At 36.9% G+C, this 20,391-nt stretch overlaps 1 protein-coding gene across 5 annotated transcripts in view; it reads right to left on the bottom strand.

Moving 5' to 3' along the window:
* The window catches only part of TFEC (transcription factor EC), an 84,796-nt gene that overhangs the window by 16,848 nt on the left and 47,557 nt on the right, over positions 1 to 20,391 (bottom strand). The window contains exon 1 of one of the 5 annotated variants that reach the window (XM_036328921.1): positions 8,625 to 9,022. The exons of the other annotated variants lie outside the window; for them this stretch is intronic. Within the exon in view, the coding sequence (XP_036184814.1) occupies positions 8,625 to 8,717 (93 nt within the window). The 5' untranslated portion in view covers positions 8,718 to 9,022. Of the gene's footprint in view, positions 1 to 8,624; positions 9,023 to 20,391 lie in introns of those variants that run through there. 5 annotated transcript variants of the gene reach the window in all.

Here is a 20,391-nt window from a genome sequence, read left to right as displayed (position 1 = left end):
CCTCAGAAGAAAAGTCTTCACCCAGACTGAAAGTGAAGGGATAGAAAAAAATATTCCATGCAATGGAAATAAACAAACAAAAATCCTGGTATAGCAATACTTACAACTGACAAAATAGAATTCAAAACAAAGACCATAAAAGAGAAAAAAGGTAACTACCTAATACTAAAGGGATCTATGCAATATGAAGAATTAAACCTTGAAAACATATGCATCAAATATAGGAACACCTAAATATATATAAACACACACACACAAAAACTCTTAGTGGACTTCAAGGGAGAGATTGGCAGCAATAGTGTCGTAACAGGGGACTTTAACACCCCAATATAAAAACTGGATAAATCTTCCAGACAAAAAACCAAGAAGAAAACAGTGAGCTTAACACAATGGATCAGATATTTACATATTGAAAGCATACCTAGCATCTTCTCCTGTATAAAAAAACCTATAATCAATATCATACTCAATGGGAAAAAGCTAAAAGTGTTTCCTTTAAAATTAGGAACAAGAGAGGGATGTCTACTTTCAACACTCTTATTCAGTGTAGTGTTAGAATTCCTGGCCACAATGATCAGACAAGAAGAAAAATTAAAAGGCATCCAAATGAGAAAAGAGGGAGTAAAACTGTCATTTTTTTTTTTCAGATGGCATGATACTATACATAGAAAACCATAATACTCCACCAAAAACTACTAGATCTAATAAATGAATTAGCAAAGTAGCAGGATACAAAATTAATATCCAGAAATGGGTGGTATTTTTATACACCAACTAGAGGCCTGGCACATGAAATCCATGTGTGGGTATGGTCTCTAAGCCTGGCCTGCGATCAGGGCCATCTTTCCCAGCTGCTCACAACCGGTCCCACTCCCCACCACCATCGACCCCCAGTTCTCCGTTCGCCATCAGGTGATCAGTGCCTGACGGCCAGGGGAAGGGACCGAGAGGTTGGCTGTTCCCTCCTGCTCACCAACCCCACCCCTGCTGCAGGTGGCCATCAGGCTATCAGGGCCTGCTGGCTGGGGAAAGGGACCAAGAGGTGACTGGTCCAGTGGTCATTCTGGTTGTTCTGCCATTAGGGTCAATTTGCATATTACCCTTTTATTATATAGGATAGAGGCCTGGTGCATGTTTGGGGGCCGACTGGCGTGCCTTGAAGGGGGCCCCAGATCGGGGTGAGGCGCTAGTCAGGGTGAGGGGCCATGGAGTTTGCAGGCTGGCCATGCCCCCGATCTGGGTGGGGGGCACTGCTGGGGGATGGGGCCAACCTGGGCGAGGGACCATGGGTGGTTTTCAGGCCAGCCATGTCCCTGATTGGGGTGGGGGGTCCCTTTTTGGGGGGGCTGGCTGGCCTGGGCGAGGGGCCACTGATAGTTTGCAGGCCTGCTATGTCCCAGCTTTGTCAGGAAGGACATCCAGAATGATGTCCAGAAGACGTCTGGTCTATCCCGTCTAATTAGCGTATTACCCTTTTATTAGTATAGATAATAAACTCACAGGAAAATATAATAAGAAAACAATCCCATTTCTTTTAAAAAAACATTTTTTAATATGTTTTAATTATTGATTTCAGAGAGTAAGGGAGAGGGAGAGAGAGATATTAACATCAATAATGAGAAAGAATCATTGACCGGCTGCCTCCAGCATGCCCCATACTGAGAATCAAGCCCACAACCCAGGCCTGTGTCCTGACCGGGAATCAAACCATGACCTCCTGGTGCATAGGTCAACACTCAACCCCTGAGCCATGCCAGCTGGATAACTATTCCATTTCCATTGCAATAACAACAAATAAATAACATACCTAGGAATAAACTTAACCAATCGGTAAAAGACCTGAAAACTATAGGAGACTGAAGAAAGAAACTGAGGAAAATGCAAACAAGTAGAAGCATATACCATGTACATGGGTTGGAAGATGTACGAAATTAACATCACTAAAATGTCCGTACTACTCAAAGCAATCTGTATATTCAATGCAATTCCGATTAAAATACTAATGGCATATTTCACAGATCTAGAACAAATATTCCAAAAACTATGTGGAACCAAAAAGACCCTGAATAATATCAGCGACCTTGAGAAAGAAGAACAAAGTTGGAGGTATCACAATACCGTATATCAAAATATATTACAAAGCAACTGTCATCAAAACAGCTTGGTTCTGGAACAAGAAGAGGCATACAGATCAATGGAACAAAATAGCCCAGAAATCAACCCATGGCCTTTATAAGTCAATTAATATTTGACAAAGGAGGCAAGAGCATACAATGGAGTCAAGATAGTCTCTTTAATAAATGATGTTGAAAAATTGGACAGGTAAATGAAAAAAAAATGAAACTGGATCCCCAACTTACACCATAAAGAAGAATAAACTCAAAATGGGTGAAAGACTTAAATGTAAGCCATGAAACCATAACCATATTAGAAGAACAATAGACAGTAAAATCTCAGACATCTCTTGTAGTAATCTTTTTGCTACAATAAGTCTCTGAGGACAAGGAAAAAAAATAAATGAAGGAGACTACATCAAACTAAAAAGCTTCACACAGCAAATTAAATCATCAACAAAACCAAAGGAGAACCCAGTGTATGAGGGAACCTATCCACCAATGATTCATCTGATAAGGGGTTAATCTCCAAAATATATAAAGAACTTATAAAACTCAACAAAAGGAAGACAGATAATCAAATATAAAAATGGGCAAAGAACCTGAATGGACACCTCTCCAAGCAAGACATACAGATGGCCGATACACATATGGAAAAATGCTCAAGGTCATTAATCATCAGAGAGAGGCAAATTAAAACTACAATGAGGTATCACCTCACAACTGTTCAGAATGGCAACTATCAATAAATCAACAAACAAATGCTGGCAGGGAAGTGGAGAAACTGGGACCCTAGCGTACTGTTGGTGGGGATGCAGACTGGTGCAGCCAATGTGGAAAACAGTATGGAGTTTCCTCAAAAAATTAAAAATGGAACTCCCATTTGACCCAGCAATCCCACTTCTAAATATATATCTTAAGGATCCTCAAACACTAATCAGAAATGCTCTGCATAAGAATGTATGTACTCCTATGTTCATAGCAGACTTATTTACAATAGCCAAGATCTGGAAACAGCCCAAGTGCCCATCAGTAAATAAGTGAATAAAATGCTGTGGTATATTTACACAATGGAATACTACACAGCTGTAAAAAAAAAAAAAAAAAAAAAAAAAAAGAGAGAGCTCTTACCTTTTGTGTAAGTATGGATAGATCTGGAGATTATTATACTAAATGAAATAAGCCAGTCATAGAAAAACAAATACCATATGTTCTCACTAATATGTGGAACCTAATGAAGAATATAAACTGACAAACAAACTAGAACCAAAGGAATACACTGACAAATGTCATAGGGGAAGGTGGTGGGGGGAATGGATAAAGGAAAGTGAAGAGATCAGCTGCTAAAGAACATACAGTATAAGCATAGCCCATGAACACAGACAATAGTATGGTGAGGGCCCAGGGACAGGGGTGAGGACTGTGTAGAGAAGGGCAAAGGTGGTGATAATAGGGGACATCTTCCAGAGTGTCAGCAATAAAAAATTTAAATTAAAAAAAAGTCATCTTAAAAATTATGAGATACCACTTCACACTCGTTAAGATGACTTATCAAATGAAAGGAAAATAACAAGTGGTGACAATGGGGAGAAGTTGGAACCCTGGTGCATTGCCGCTGGGAGTGAAATGACGCAGCCATTGTGGAAAACAGTATGCCCTTTTCTCAAAAAGTTCAATGTAGAAGTACAGCAATTCCACCTCTCTGAATACTAGTATACCAAAAAAATTAAAAGCAGAGACCTAAACAGATACTTGCACACCAATGTTTATGCTAACACTATTCATAGTAGACAAAGGATAGAAATAACCTAAATGCCCATTAATAGATGAATGGAAAAATAAAATGTGTCTATATTATAACAGAATATTATAAAGCCTTAAAAAGAAATAAAATCCCGATCATGTTACGACATGGATGAATCTTTAAACATTATGCTAAGTAAAATAGGTCAGACAGAAAAAAAAGCAAATATTATATGATTCCACTCATAAGAGGTATCAAATTAGGCAAAATCATACAGACAGGAAGTAGAACTTACAAGAGGCTGAGGGGCAGGGGTACATGGGTGGCTATTGTTTAATGGATGCAGTTTCTGTTTGGGGATGATGAAAAGACTCTGGAAGTAGTGTTGATGGTTGCACAGCATTTTCAACTTACTTAATGCCACTGAATTATACACTTTAAACTGCATATAATGGAAAATTTTATGTACATTTTTACCATAATTTAAAAGGTAATAAGAGATATTACCCACAATAATTTGCCAATGCTTGTGAATGCTTAGACAAAGTGCATATTTTTTCTTGAAAAATAACTTATATGCATATATGCATAGCCTATGGACACAGACAATAGTGTGGTGAAGGCCTGAGAGGGATGGGTGCAGGATGGAGGGGGTAAATGGAGAAAAAAAAGACATTTGTACTACTTTCAACACTAAAGATAAATTTTAAAAAGTATTATTTAGTGGAACTGACTGAAGAACAAATTAATAGCTTGAACAGTCTTTTGATTATTAAAGCTATCAAAATAAACTTTGAACATATTGTACATAAAAAATCTGGACATGATGGTTTTATGGGCAAAAGTGTTACATTTTCAATAAAAAAAAAAATCCCAATTTTGTACAAACATTTCCAGATAACAGAGACAAGAGGGAATATGTCCCAATTAAATGAGACTTAAATCATACAAAGACATTATGAAAAGAAAAATTATAGGCCCTTTTTACTTATGACTATAAATCTTAAGCAAAATTTTAGTAGCTATATGAATCCAAGAAAATTTAACAGGATAAGTTTCTATAATCAAATTGTGTTTCCCATAAATACATTTTAGGATGTTCAAAGATAAAAATAAATCTGTGATCATCTCAGTAGATTCAGAAAAAGTATCTGATAGAATTCAACCCCATTTTTACTAAAACTTAGTTTTTGAGAAGACAATTTTTCATAATCCTAGAAAACTTTAGCTTTGCCTATGTTTAAAATCAATGCTCACATATGAAAAATATAAAATTTATGTCTGAAATTATTGTAGAGACATCTAATGAAAATGTTCATATATCCATTTACTCTTGTTGGGCCAAACATACTGAAGGATAACATAAGTAATCTGACCTAAAATTCCACATCTTTTCCCAACTGTTTTTTTTCTCTTTCCTTTCTATACACTATATTTGATCTATTACCCACTTTTGCATGTTTTGTTTTTTTGTTTTTTAAACTAGAGGCCCGGTGCACAGGATTGTGCACTGGTGGGGAGCATGACCAGCAGGGATTGGCTTGCTGTGGGAGTATTGCTCATCCCAGTCAGCAGAGTGGCCCTCCCCCTGTGGGAGCGCACTGACCACCAGGGGGCAGCTCCTGCATTAGGCATCTGCCCCTGGTGGTCAGTGCCATGTCATAGTGACTGGTCAACTGGTTGTTCTGGTCGTTCCACCGTTTGGCTGCTGGGCTTTTATTATATAGGATAATTTATCAGTTTAAATTGTTTTCTCTGTTCTTGTACCTCATGATCTGCAGGGCCGCAAGCATAAATTATGTCCCTTTATCTAGTATCCCTCCAATCCTCTCAATTCCCAACTATTCCTCTAAGACCAACTTCTGTTTAAAATATACAACTTCTGATTTATTCTAGCTCAAAATCTAAAGTATAAAATATCTCCCCTTTAACTCATATATTAAACTCAAACTCTTTTATCTAGCTTTCAAAATCAAATTGGCCCTACATATCTAGTCAACATTATTTAACATTATTGTCAAGTTTTTTAATATTTCTCATCACCACATACATATACCCTAAGTCATGGCTTCAAACAAATGATTTCAGACTCCAGTGGGAGGGAGAGGGTGAGGGAACAGTATTTCCACAAAAAATCTATGAATTCATACATAGAATATTTTAAAAATAAAATAAAATATAAACATCATAACAGATATACTTTGTCATAGATAGTTGAGTATTTATTTTTGCCAGCTATTAAGCTAAGCATGCTTTATAATAATAACTAATAACATCTCTAATAATCTTTATAATAGCTCTATGAGGTATCATAATTACTATTTTAAATATAAAATAATTAAAACTCTAAACAAAACGAAGTAATTATCTCAAGGCCATACAGTTATATAAATAAGGGGCTTGGTAGAAGTTGGCAGTCACTGTGAAAAACAATATAGAGTTTCCTCAAAAAAAAAAAAAAATTAAGAATGGAACTCCCATTTGACCCAGTGATCCCACTTCTGGGAATATATCCTAAGAAACCTGAAACACCAAACAGAAAAAATATATTCACCCTATGTTCATAGCAGCACATTTTACAAAGGCTAGGATTTGGAAATAGCCCAAGTGCCCATCAGTAGTTGAATGGATTAAAAAAGCTGTGGTGCATTTACACAATGAAATACTACATGGCTGTAAAAAAGAAAGAACTCTGACCATTTGCAAAAGCATGGATGAACCTGGAGAGCATTATGCTAAGCAAAATAAACCAGTCAGAGAAAGATAAGTATCACATGATCTCACTCATATGTGGAATCTAATGAACAAAATAAACTGATGGACAAAATATATCCAGAGACAGAAGCATGGAGCTGACTGATGAATTTCAGAGGGAAAGCTGTGTGAGGGGGGAGGGGGGATTGATTAATGGGGGAACTTATATGCGTAAATAGAGTGGTGAAGGCCTGGGAGGGGCGGGAGTGGGGTGGAGAGGTTCAATGGGGAAAAAAAAAACAACAAAGGGGACATCTGTAATACTTTCAACAATAAAGATAAATTTTAAAAATAATAATAAATGGGGGAATTGGTATTTAAACCTAGGCCTGTCTGACACAAAGGCTGGATTCTATACTACCGACCCTATTATAGAAAGGGTCCTTGCCGTAACATTTTTAATGGAAGAACTGTTTTGAATGCTCAGAAAAGTTGGTATCCACGGGGCCATATTTTCTCAGTTTTATTCTTTCCAATTGCTGTTTTCTGCACCACAAAGTCCTCAATTCCTTCATTAAGTATCAAAATCCAACCCATGTTCTAACCTCAATTTAAGGTCCAAATCATCTCTAACATACTTCCTCATGAAGGTCTGCTTTATTATTCTTCACTACAACCTTATAAGACTAATTAACCCAGCCATGATTTAAAATTTTAATTTATATATCATTCTACCCCTATTCATGTATGTCACTCAGCAAGAGAGAGGGCACCATAGTCTATACTCACCATATTTCTGAAAATTGACTATTTATCTGAAACCCAGAGAATTTTTTTGAGATATATGTTTGTACATATGCATATAGATATAATATATACATATGTATCATGAATATTCTATATTTGTGAATGCGTGTGATATAACTTCCAGTATCTCCCAGATAATCTCATTATAAGGAAAGATATAAGAAGATGTATACATACTTTAACATATAAGGAAAGATACATATAAGGAAAATTATTTTCTTATATATACATATCTTTCCTTATATGTTAAAGTATGTATATATAATTTCCATATATTTTTTGAATATAAATAGTAAAAAAAGTATAAATCCTGAATCCTTATATATGTATGTATATGCATGATATCTATATATCTATGTCTATATTATATATTTAGTGTGAGCTTTATGGGAAACAGAAAATTTTGATTTCTTTGGATTCTCTATTTTGCCTTTCTGTGAAGACATTCATTGTGAACCTAAAATGGTCAAAGTGAGCATGAGACTATCAGACAAAATAACTGTAGACCAAAAATAAAGGTAAACTTCAGGCATAAAGAGGGAGCACTGTGGAGGAGCTTATACACAATGTATGCATACTTGAAAAGCTGGCATTTAAATATTATTTTCTGTCCTTAGGGGTATTTATTCACTTAAGTGTATTCAGCTATTTTTTTTTTTCGGTTTTAAGACACACACAGTTGATCTCCCTCTAACTTTGTTTGCTAAAGTAGAGCTATGACGTTTGAGTGACGAACATTGAAAAGTCCCACTGTGTTATTGTTACTATTATTATTCTATTCGGAGTAAATGAAAACAACATGTGGAGCAGGGGTGGGAGACCCCTTGTACTTGTTTGGCTTATAATTCAAATAGAAAAGATAAAGTACAAGGCTGAGAATGGTGACTTGTAAATACGTTTGTATCATACACTTTATATGCATATAATTTATGTAGTTCTAAGTGAATAAAAAAGTCATTAATTTAACGTAAACACAGCAATAAGTAATTAGTGGAATTCCACTTTTTGATAATAGTCACAATAAAACATTATCTTATTTTTCACAAAATTTTTTTTACTAAAAAAACGCTTACTGCATTCTGAGCACTAAAAACTATCTTGTCCATAAACAAGCTTGTTAATTCAGTGGATTATATATTATACATTTCAAAGCTCTATTGGTACATTCCTTATTTCACAGACTATTAGTTTATAAAGTTTAAGTTCAGTATTTCAGGTAGTTTCATCTCCAAACATTGAAAGAATGCCAAAATGTACTTGCTCACCAGTTTCAACTTTGAAGTGTCTATAACCTTCACAATAGCAATGGTTTTCTCTTTCTCCTTCATCATTTTCTTTTCCTTAAACTTACACACCATCACCAGGAGCGCTGTGCAGAAATGTCTGCATGACGGTGAACTTTGGCTCTTCCTTGGACTTTAAGACTAATCTGGTCTAGACTGTGGCAGAGAAAAGCTCGCTTGTTGATGTTACCAGTCCTTTCAAGTTCCAACCAAGCACAGGGGGTTGTTAATATTTACTCAGCCCTCCCTTCTGGAATCATCTTGAACTATGACAGTTTACTGAGATTGCCAAATGCCACCAGCATTGATAGACACCTGACTGAGAAATACCTATATATGATAAAATAAATTACTTCCTATGCACAACCATGTCACTTGAAAGGAAGGGGTGAAACTAGATTAATGTGTGGAAATTACAGGGAAACGTATCTAAACTCAGGGGCTAAACAAGCACTCAGCCGGCATGTGGCAGAGGATCAGATCAGGCGAATGTCCCTTCAAATACCAAGATTCTACACTTCCTCTGAAGCTGCAGGCACAGCTGATTGGGTAGGTTTGTTGCATTTGGAATCATACAGGACTGGATTCAAACCCCTTTCCTGTGGTTCACTATCGGTATGGACTTGAGTGACTGGCTGAACTTCTCTAAGTCTCTTTCCTCATCTGTAAACTGGTAATAGGTAATAATAGTCTCTATTGCTTATGTTTGTTGTGTTAATTAAATACAAGTTTTCACCATTTTGCCCTGTCTTTGTCACATAAGTTCCCAAGGCATAGTAGCTGTTATTGTTATCCTTACTGCTACTGCTTTTTTTTCCATTAAAAAAAAATCTAACTAGTACTGTATAATAGGAAAAATGTTTTCAATACCCTGTGTGAATTTTATAGTATGTATTTTCTTAGTACCTATGATGTGCTAGGCATTGTGCAGGCTACTGAAAATAAAAGAATGAACAAGTCACTGTCCTAGGCTCCAGAAACAGCAGTGAACAAGACAGACAAAAACACTATTTTCCAGGAGTTTATTCTCTAGGGATAAGTATATCTATAATAATAAAAGCATAATATGCTAATTAGACCCAAGGAAACTTCCAGACAAAGCCAAGGCTATGAGGGAAGCCCGGGACCTGGGTGCCAGAGGGAAGCCGGTGCCCGCAGCCAAGTGAAGGAAGGCCTACTCTTACACGAATTTCATGAATCAGGCCTCTAGTAAAATAATAAATAGGATAATTTTTATTACTCAAATCATAAATTAAAGAGGGAATGAAAAATGAGATATTGGTTTAGGGAGTGATGGGATGGTGATTTTTAGCAAGGGTGATGTGGAAGGATTCTCTGACAAGGTGATATTGACTAAATGTCTGAAACAAAAGAAGGCTTCCACTCACAGATCTAGAACAACAGCATTCCAAGCCAAGTGAAGGAAGTTCAGTGATCCAAGGATGATAATAAGCTGTCGTGTTCAAGGAGCAGAAAGAAGGCTATCAAGGCCAGCATCCAAAGTTAAAGGGAAGTGCTGATTCTAGGAAAGTGTCTGTATTATTTCCTGAAGATTTCAGGAAGTTAATAGAATGTTACGCAAAGAGAAACAGGATCTAATTTTTGCTTTGTGAGGATCATTCTGATTACTGTGTAAAGAAGAGTTATAAGGGGCAAGAATCATCAGGGAAGTTAGGTTGGAGTCTGTTTCTGAAGTTCAAGTTAGACATGATGGTAGCCTGGAAAGTGTTTTAGTAGAGGAGCTGATAAGAAGCCATGCAATTCAGGCAGTTTTGGATGCTATTTAGAAGGGCATATTGATAGATGTGGAAGTGTGGGAGTAAGAGAGAAGAGAGGGAAAATTACTTGGGGGTTTCAAAATGAGCTAAAAGCAAATTGGGGGAGACAAAAAGCTTCCTTTCAGTCATATTAAGCTTGCTGTACTTAGAAACACCAAGGATGTCAAGTAAATAGTAGGATATATCATTCTAGCATCTAAGGGAGAAATCTAGGCTTGGAATGGGTTGAGATTACCTATAGGGATTTATAGATACATGAGAAAAAAGGGTCTGTTAGTTTGAGCTTGTCCTCTTAGACAAATCTTAGAAGAGAAAGAACCAGCAAGGTGGTGTAAACCCAGAAAATGTGGTGCCACAGAATCCATGGTAGTACTTGGAGAGGGAGGCAGGGGTCAAACATGGCAAATGCCACTGAGAAGCCAAGTCAGCTGAGAATGGAGAATTTATTGTTGGCTTCTGCATTTATTGTTTTTTGGTTGTTTGTTTTTGTTTTGTTTTTACATTGGTTGGTTTTAAGATTCCTTTTAGAAGTGTGAGGACAATGGCTCTATCAGAGAGTAGAGAATGAATGGTGAAGAAATGGAGGCAGGGTGAAAAATGGAAGCCGTAAGTTTTTTTTGGAAAATGGGGGTCATGCAATGGTGTGGTAACCAGAGAGAAAATGTATCCAAAGGGAGTTGGTTCATTCGTTTTTATTTTTAGAGAGCCTTATTAAAGAATAGTGTGATGCTAATATGTATAACCCATTAGATCAGAATAGACTGATGATAAGAGAAGGAGTTGCTATTTAGAGAAGGAAACTGCTTTTCTTAAGAATGAGTGGGGTGTAGGAAACAAGTAGTAGAGCTGGTTTTAGAGTATGAGCTAGGACAATTATTCTATTTTTATAGAAGGGATGGCACAAAAAATGAAAGCATATACAAATGGTTTAGTAGGACTGATGATAAAAGCTAATGAGTACATTCTAATCTGATTGCATATATTTTCTTTCTGAAATATGTTGTGAAAGAGAAATTAGCTGAAAAAAATGAGCATGGACAAGGAATCATGGAGATTTGAGAAAAGAGAGGTGATATTAAAATGCTGTCTTAATTAATGGGAATTTTTGCCAGGGAATAGTGATAGCATTATCTGGAAGTAGTGAGAGCCCCAGCAAAACTTTGATGATGTATTTGAGGTGAGTACCATGAGCGTTGTGGTGAAATTTTATCCACCTGCTGCTTAGATGAAGATGTGGAATGAGATGAGAAATAAGCTTAACTAGGGTTTGAGTTTTGTCAGGAGAATAACATAAAAGAAACTGATAACATGTTAAGAGTATTTGCAAGAGTATTGGTGATGGTGCTTGACCAAAGACTCTAGGCAGGTTAAGGAAGAAAGGTTAAAATGCTGTGAGTTGGAAGTAATAGCTATTGAAAACAGTGATAGAGTCAATTGATATGGAGTCTCCACAGCTTCAACAATTGGTGAAGAAAGAGCACGAGGAAAAAACAGAATGTGCTGGCCAAAAAGTGTAAAATAAAAATGTTATGGGATAGAGAAATTGGTTATAATGAGCTCTAGGATATCATCATGTGAGAAGATGACTACCAAATAGGGAAGGGGAAAATACCATTCACACTAAGGAGATTGGAAAACTGGAAGGGTCAGTTGTTGATGAAAGCACAATTAAGTTGCTTAAATGTTTCTTGCTTTTTGACCCTTTCCAGTCCTGTTTACATACTTGTTTCAGTAAGAATTAATTTATAGGTGGTTAAATTTATTGATCAAATAAAAATTGAGATGTAACTTCTGTTTAATTATTCTGAGTCCAGTCACTCAATTCATGAATCTACTCAATTCATTTCTTGATCAGAAATACGTGGGCTGCCGAAACCGGTTTGGCTCAGTGGATAGAGCGTCGGCCTGCAGACTGAAAGGTCCCAGGTTTGATTCCGGTCAAGGGCATGTACCTGGGTTGCGGGCACATCCCCAGTAGGAGATGTGCAGGAGGCAGCTGATCGATGTTTCTCTCTCATCGATGTTTCTAACTCTCTATCTCTCTCCCTTCTTCTCTGTAAAAAATCAATAAAATATATTAATAAAAAAAAAAAAAAGAAATACGTGGGCTAAAAAGATCTGTGAAAATCTTGAACTATTTCATTCAACCTAGATAAATTTAAAGAACTGCCACAAGTAATCCAAGCTACAAGTCAGCAGCTTCCAAGTTTCCCACGAACAGAAGTTACACCATGAGTCTTCGTTAAGCCTATGTGCAGTGGTCCGGGATAAATGTTAGCTAACTAACAACCCATTTCTATTGAGACCACACAGCAAAGGAGCTGTACAGTGTCTAAGAGCACACAGTAGACTGCCCCCAGAGACGTTGCCTATTTGTATGAGAACTAGAGAAAAATGCACTTACAAAACTGCCAGTCAAAAGTAGGTGCAAAATCTATATATAGAAGCCTAAGCGACCGAGTGACCTACCAAATGGCCGACAGGTCGCTGTGATGTGCACCGACCACCAGGAGGCAGATGCTCAATACAGGAGCTGCCCCCCAGTGGCTAGTGCGCTCCCACAGTGGGAGCGCTGCTCAGCTGACCAATGGGCACCAGCTAATGGCTGGTGAGCACAGCTGCGGCAGCACCAGGCTCTCCAGCTTCCTCAGCAGCACGCTATTGAGCAATATTTATGGCAATACCTTGTTGTAAATACTGGAAGTCTAGAAACACATGGCACAAAGGCTGCGCTCTCATGGAGCTCAAACTCTATTAAGGAAACACACAATAAACAGCTCAATAACCGCAGCCTGAAGAAATGAAAGCAGGAAGTCAATAGAGCCTGATGGGGAAAAGTGTTGTTTTAGAAAATGGTCGGAGAAGAATTTATTGATATGTGAACAGAGGCATGAATAACATGGGGAAGGGTAGACTTTGGAAAGGAATCAAAAGATACCAAGACCCTAAGTTAGGAGCAAGCTCAGGGCATTTGAGAGTGGGAGGACCAATGGGAAGGAAATGGAGTGAGCAAGGGCAAGAGAGGTTTCAGACAAAGTTGAAAAATAGACAAGAAACTTACATTGTAAAACCCTCTAGACCAGTGCTGTCCTACAAAAATTTCTGCAATGATGGGAATATCCTATATCTGTGCTGTCAATACAGCAGCAACAAACCACATATGGCTACTGAGCTTTTAAATGTGGCCAGTGCAACTGAGGAATTGAATTTTTAATTTTTGCATTGAATTAATTTAAAATTAATTTTAAAAACCATATATGGCTAGTGGGTACCATATACAAGAGTTTAGTTCTCGACCATTGCCTAAACATTAGATGTTATTCTATGTGAATTAAGAGGATCTAGGATAATAAATATGCATGTTTAGTTTCTTTGGTTTGTCCAGCCTCTGAAAGTTTTACAGTATATTATGTAGTGTCATTAAATTCAATTTTTAATTTTGTGATATTTCTTCTTTTCCCAGGGGAGAATATTTTTAATTTATTATTTTTTAGTTGACTTTATTGGTGTGACATTGAATTTGTCAAGGTGACATTGGCTCACAAAACCATGCAGGTTTCAAGTGTAAAACTCAATAAAACATCATCTGCACAGTGCATCGCATGCCTAGTGCCCCAAGCAGAGTCCCCCCTCCACAGAGCCCCCACCTCCTTTCCCTCTGGCTATCCCCACACTGTTGGCTGTGTCGATGTGTTATGTATATATGTTTGGGGCTATCCCTGCACCTTCTTCATCCAGTCCCCCAAACCCCCTCCGCTCTAACATGTCAGTTTTTTTGCCTATGTATCCATGCCTCTGCTTCTATTTTGTTTGTCATGATATTTATTTCATTCACTTTCTGCCACTAAATGGACAGTAAATGTGTTTGAAACAAATGTGAAGAAGACCTAAAGGAAGAAGGATGCTAAGCACAACTTATGGTAAATATTTTTCTTTGGGGTGCTATGGTAGTTTCAGTAACAGTTACAAATAAGTCATTCATCCCTTTATGTTTTCTGTATGCTTACACCATAAATAACGCAGTCACTTGCATTTCTATTTTTTTTCCCTTCTGCCTGTAACCATGCTGAGGTTTCTCTTTTTTCAAAGAGAATCCTTTCTTTCCTACATGTGACAGTTCCATCCTCCTTGGAGGCTCTGTTTTTGCCTTTAACATCTTTATTTCCTATTTCTGTCATCCACCAACATAAATATATTTTCCCCTAATTTACTGAAGAAGTTGGTTCTTCTATTATCCTATTGATTTAAAGATCTAGTCCAAAACTTTGCTTTACAGCTTCCAAGACTCTTCATTGTTAAATATCTTGGAATTTAGTTGATATTTTTAAAAACCCAACAAATACAACATTTTGCATCAGATGAAACAGGATTAACAGATCAGACAAAAGCATAATTACAAATCTGCAAAATAAGCATCCTTAAAGTGATAGATGAAGATAATTAAATACAAAAAAGAACATGTTATTTTGACTAAAATCAAAATGGAGATAATAGATGTAGAAAGTATGAGGTTCAAGGATAAAGAAAATCATTTATAAGATGCAAGTGATTTAAAAGTAAAAGTCCACAAAAGACCAAGGATCAAGCTTTTCAATATCACAGGGTGTTCAAATACAATAGCAATAATTTTTGAAGTATTGAAGGTATGTGACTTTGAACCTAAACATTTACAACCAAGAATATATCCTGAAAGTATATGGGTGAGATAAAATGTTTCTTAGGGAAAGAAACTCAGAAGCTTTAAAGCAAAAACAAACTTTTAAAAACACTCTTTCAGGAAGTAATTAGTCAGATGATAACTACAACTATGAAATCAATACAAAAAATAAAAAGAATGAGTAAATAGCAGTAAAAATTTTGTGGTATAAATGACAAATTATCCTATATAATAAAGAGGTGATATGCAAATTGACTGTCACACCCTCACACAAGATGGCCAGCAGGGGAAGGCAGTTGGGGGCAATAGGACCAGTAGGGAAGCAGTTAGGCATCAATCAGGCTGGCAGGGGAGTGGTTAGGGGGTGAACAGACTGGCAGGCAGAAGCAGTTAGGGGCAATCAGGCAGGCAGGCAGGCGAGCAGTTGGGAGCCAGCAGTCCTGGATTGTGAGAGGGATGTCCAACTGCTGGTTTAGGCCTGATCTCACTGGCAGTCAGATATCCCCCAAAGGGTCCTATATTGGAGAGGGTATAGCCTGGGCTGAGAGACATTCCCCCTCCCACCCACCCCCCGCCCCCGTGCATGAATTTCATGCACCAGGCCTCTAAAATTATATATATATATATATATATATATATATATATAGAGAGAGAGAGAGAGAGAGAGAGAGAGAGAGAGAGAGAGAAACTTAATGTGTCCAATGCTGGATAGAAAAAAAAAAGATGGCAAATAAGGAAACAGAATGTATAGTAATTAAAAAAACACATAAAAAAGATAACTATTATAGCCTAATAGTACACTAATTATAAAAATGTAAATAAGTTAACAAACTAACCAAGAATCTCTTGAATTTGATTTTAGAAAGGTATTGCAATAGTATATTTATAAAAGATACATTTAAAATAAAACATTCGAGAAAGCTTAAAGCAAACTAAAAAGTTGTACCACAAATATGGCTATAAGGAAAGCCACAGTAGCAACTTTAGTATTAAGCCATATTAAATGTAAGGTAAGATTTTAAAGAAAAAATAACTCCAAGCAATCATAAAGGCATGTGCACCTAAAAATACCTACAGTAACAACCATCAGAATTCTATGTAAAAATAAAGTAACTATTATTGATGAATATTGTAGCTCACCACTATCAACATTATAAATCTGAATTTAACTCTTCACCTATTCTCTATACCATGCCTTGGGTCATGTCATCCTCTAAATTACTCCATTTCTAAAATCTGAATTCCATTATCTCACTCATCAACTACAACCTTCCTTTATATCCAATCTTGACCTTCTGGCAGATCAAATGAACAATTTTCATTTTATTACTCTCTATGCTTTTGTCCTATTATCTTTCTGCACAACCATCGCAAATATCCATGGAGTTCAACTTCTCCCACTGCTATAAACTCTGAATTCAAGGTGGAATGGCTTTTGCCTACTATCCTAAAGAAATCCCTTTGGTTGCTATTTTCTTTGACTTTTTGACTTCCAAATTCAATAGGTATTTTTCAGTGCTTATTTTACTAGACTCAATTGCAACATTTAAGTGTGTGGATCATTCCTTTCTTCTTTAAGCTAACTCTTTCTTTAGCTCCAGTGACACCACACTGCTTATCTTTTTACATTATCTTGATGGCCCCTCTCCTTTGAGCACCCTTAAATGTCGGTGATATCCTCAATCCTATCCCGGTTCACCACGCTTCTCAGTAGATTCTTGCTCTTCAGGAACTCTCTCATTTAAGTTTTCAAGTATCACCTGCCTGCTGACAACTCTCAAATCTCTTGCTTCAGTCTATATAATTTCTCCTCAAGGCAAACTTGAATATCTAGCTGTCACCAGCATCTCCACATGGTGGTCTCACAGCTACTTCAGTCCTAACATGTTCAAATAGAGGGCCTCATCATCTCTCCCTGCACTACAGAAATAACTTCTCAACTCAGGCTTCTTCTCCTACATAGCTGACAGAATAATATTAAAGCCAAACCTGACTATGTCAGTACAGCCCCCACATTTAAACCCTTAAGGATGTGATATTGCCTAACAGAGAGTACCAGCCTTCCTGTGATTTGTCCATTGTCTACTTCTCTGGCCTCTCTTTTTACCACCATCTGCATAATCTGCTTCTCACTTTCTACTCACCTCATGCTGTTTCCCACCTCTATTCTTGGTTTATGCTATCTCACCTGGCTCAGTATCCCACTAGCCATTTTCCTCTAAGTCAGTGGTTCTCAACCTTGGCTGCACATTAGAATCACCTGGGAATCTTTTTAAAATCCTGATTTCTGGGCCTCATCCTCCGAAAATTCTGTTTCTTTGTTATGGGGTGGGGCCACAACATTAGTAACAAAGAAACAGAATTTATGGAGGATGAGGCCCAGAAATCAGGATTTTAAAAAGGTTCCCAGGTGATTCTAATGTGCAGCCAAGGTTGAGAACCACTGCTCTAAGTCTTATTGATTCTTCTGATAAGAACAGCATATCTCGGTTCCTATATACACATACCGTTGCTCTTTCTACATAATATTATAATTATGTGCTTACTTTTTTTTCATGTTCCCCTCAACTTGGAGCTCCTAAAAGGTACAGGAGATAAGAAAAACAAGGCAATGAATAATTAAAGTGTAGTTTGTACTGTGAAAAATCCTCTGATAAGTTCAATTTTTATCCATATGATAATATGTGTTACTATAAAAACCCAGAGAACAGGCACCCAGTTCCTCACAGAGAACCACCAGGGAAAGCACCCTAGAGAAGAAACATGAAATGAATTTGTAAGAGTGAGTTGAAATTATGCAGACAAATGGAGAATGAATGGGTAGTTGGTAAAGAAAAGATAAAAAGAGAAAACATGGCCACTGTGAGAATCATATGGCTGAAACCAACAGGGCTAAACAAAACACAGAGCACTACCATAAGTGTGCGTCAGGAGACAAGAATTAAGTGTAGAAGGGTCCTATGTGCCATGAGTACAAATTTGGAATTTATCCTGGAAAGACCCATATTGCAAAATGCCACTTTTTATTTTTGTATTTCATTGTCTCAGAGGCCTTTAGTCACAAAGCTACTCCTAGTTCCAACCCCCAAATCCTGAATCTAAGGGTCCTCTCAAGGACTTATTCTGTGGTAGCTCTGATTTCTGGGGTCTTCTTTGAATTAATGAAACGTTCCTTAATGTCACAGGAGGACAAGCTTAGGGGAAAGAAACACCAAAAGATGACAGCATCCACCATCTCCTGAGCCGCCACACTGCCCTTGGGTTCGGAACTTTAAAATGTAAGTATCAGCCCTAGTGGGTTTATCTCAGTGGATAGCGCATCAGCCTGCGAAATGAAGGGTGCTGAGTTCAATTCTGGTCTAGGACACATACCTTAGCTGCAGGCTCGATCCTCGACACACTGATGTTTCTCTCTTTCTGTCTCTCCCCCTCCCTTGCACTTTCTCTAAAAATCAATGGAAAAATATTCCCTGGTGAGAATTAATAACAACAACAAAAAGTGAAAGCATCAAAACAATTCTTCAAGGTGTAGAAATGTTGACGAGAAAGGTTAAGAATTGAGACCACACAGCTAGTCACAGTGTATGACTCTAAAGAACGCACAAGTTCTGCATTGTTACATGGATTCCTAGCACCAGTCAAAGAATATTGGAATATTGCAAAACATAGGTTACATCTTAGCTTTTAAAGATAACCAGAATGTGAATGACGGCAGGATGTGAAAATGTGTACACAAGTCAAATTCAAGGAGAACACACACTGATTAAAACTATAACATTGACTTAAATTATGATTTAAAGAACATCAATGATGGAAGAGACTTCTATATACATATCTTGAAGTATTGTGACTAATAAAATTTGTCTGTAATCAATGTGATCATTCCCCTTAGACTACTCTAGAGTGTCAACCCTTCCAAGCCATGCAATTTCTTTTGGCCGATATCACCTAAAAGCTCACAAAGATCACATTAATTTCTCTTATAATGTATGAACTTATTACTTTTTCGAAAGTAAGTTGTGTGCCTAACAATAAAAACATTTACTAAGAAAAACTGAGAAGACTGATATATGTTATTTATTCGTTCTTTTTTTTTTAGAACACCTATTTCATAAGACATATAATAAGATCCTTTCTGGGTTCTGCCTAGAATTGGCTGGCATATGCATATCCTTAGGGATTTGTCTTTTTCCTTTAGAAATAACTCTCACACAAGGAAATGAACTTTGGAAGAACGTGGTTGTAAGATAAATTGTACTGGGTTAGTTCTAATATTTACTGTACAGATGATTTTCGTTCTACATACATTTTTATGATCTTCATAGAGTGACTAGAGAATCTAGTTCTACATTTGGGAGGGGGGATTCCTTATAGACCAACTATTGAAAAGTTTAAGTAAATATACATGTAGAGATTTATATTCAGTTTTGGATTTCAATGAATCTTGTTTTGTGGTTGTTTTATATTTCATTAAACAATATACCAGATTCTTATGTTTTTTACCTCTTCCAGATTCACATAAAACTTGTACACACAATAAAAATCTTTATCATTTGGAATTCAAATAATAGGATATTAAGCATTACTCTTTTATAGCTGGAGGCTACGGACTTAATATCTAAAAAGCAGTGACCTGAAATCAGTAATATCCATCAGGAATGTATACTGGGAAATTAAACCTGGGAGATCATAGAACCATGGCTCCCTCTAACAAATCAAATGGGAAAAGAAAAAGAAAAAAAGGAAAGAATAGAAAGTTCAGTTATTAATATAGTTTTTCTGAGATATTAAAAAAAGTTTTTTCCCCAGTTCTAGTTGTTTCCCAGTACAATTCATTCTTTGACATTTTTTGAAGGCTCACATACAATTAAGTCACAATAAGTATAAGTTCCCTGAAGCTAGATACTCTCATTCACTTGGCATCTTTAGTGCCTCGTAGTAAACAGTAGTTTTTTTTTCTTTTTTTCTTTTTTTTTCTTTTTTTTTTTTTTATCCCCCTACCTCCTGCCCCGCAACCCTCCCCGGCCTTCCTGCTGCAGTTTGACAATCTGTTCGAGGCAGCTCTGCCTCTGTATCTATTATTGTTCAAAAGTTTATAATGGTCTCTATTATCCATGAATGAGTGAGATCATGTGGTATTTTTCCTTCATTGACTGGCTTATTTCACTTAGCATAATGCTCTCCAGTTCCATCCATGACGTTGCAAATGGTAAGAGTTCCTTCCTTTTTAGAGCAGCATAGTATTCCATCGTGTAGATGTACCACAGTTTTCTAATCCATTCATCTACTGATGGGCACTTAGGCTGTTTCCAGA

This window comes from Myotis myotis, unplaced genomic scaffold, assembly GCF_014108235.1.
Source record: "Myotis myotis isolate mMyoMyo1 unplaced genomic scaffold, mMyoMyo1.p scaffold_m19_p_11, whole genome shotgun sequence".
NCBI classification, from domain to species: domain Eukaryota; kingdom Metazoa; phylum Chordata; class Mammalia; order Chiroptera; family Vespertilionidae; genus Myotis; species Myotis myotis.
The sequence above is the reverse complement of the archived record's forward strand: the minus strand, read 5'-3'. Positions and strand labels throughout refer to the sequence as shown.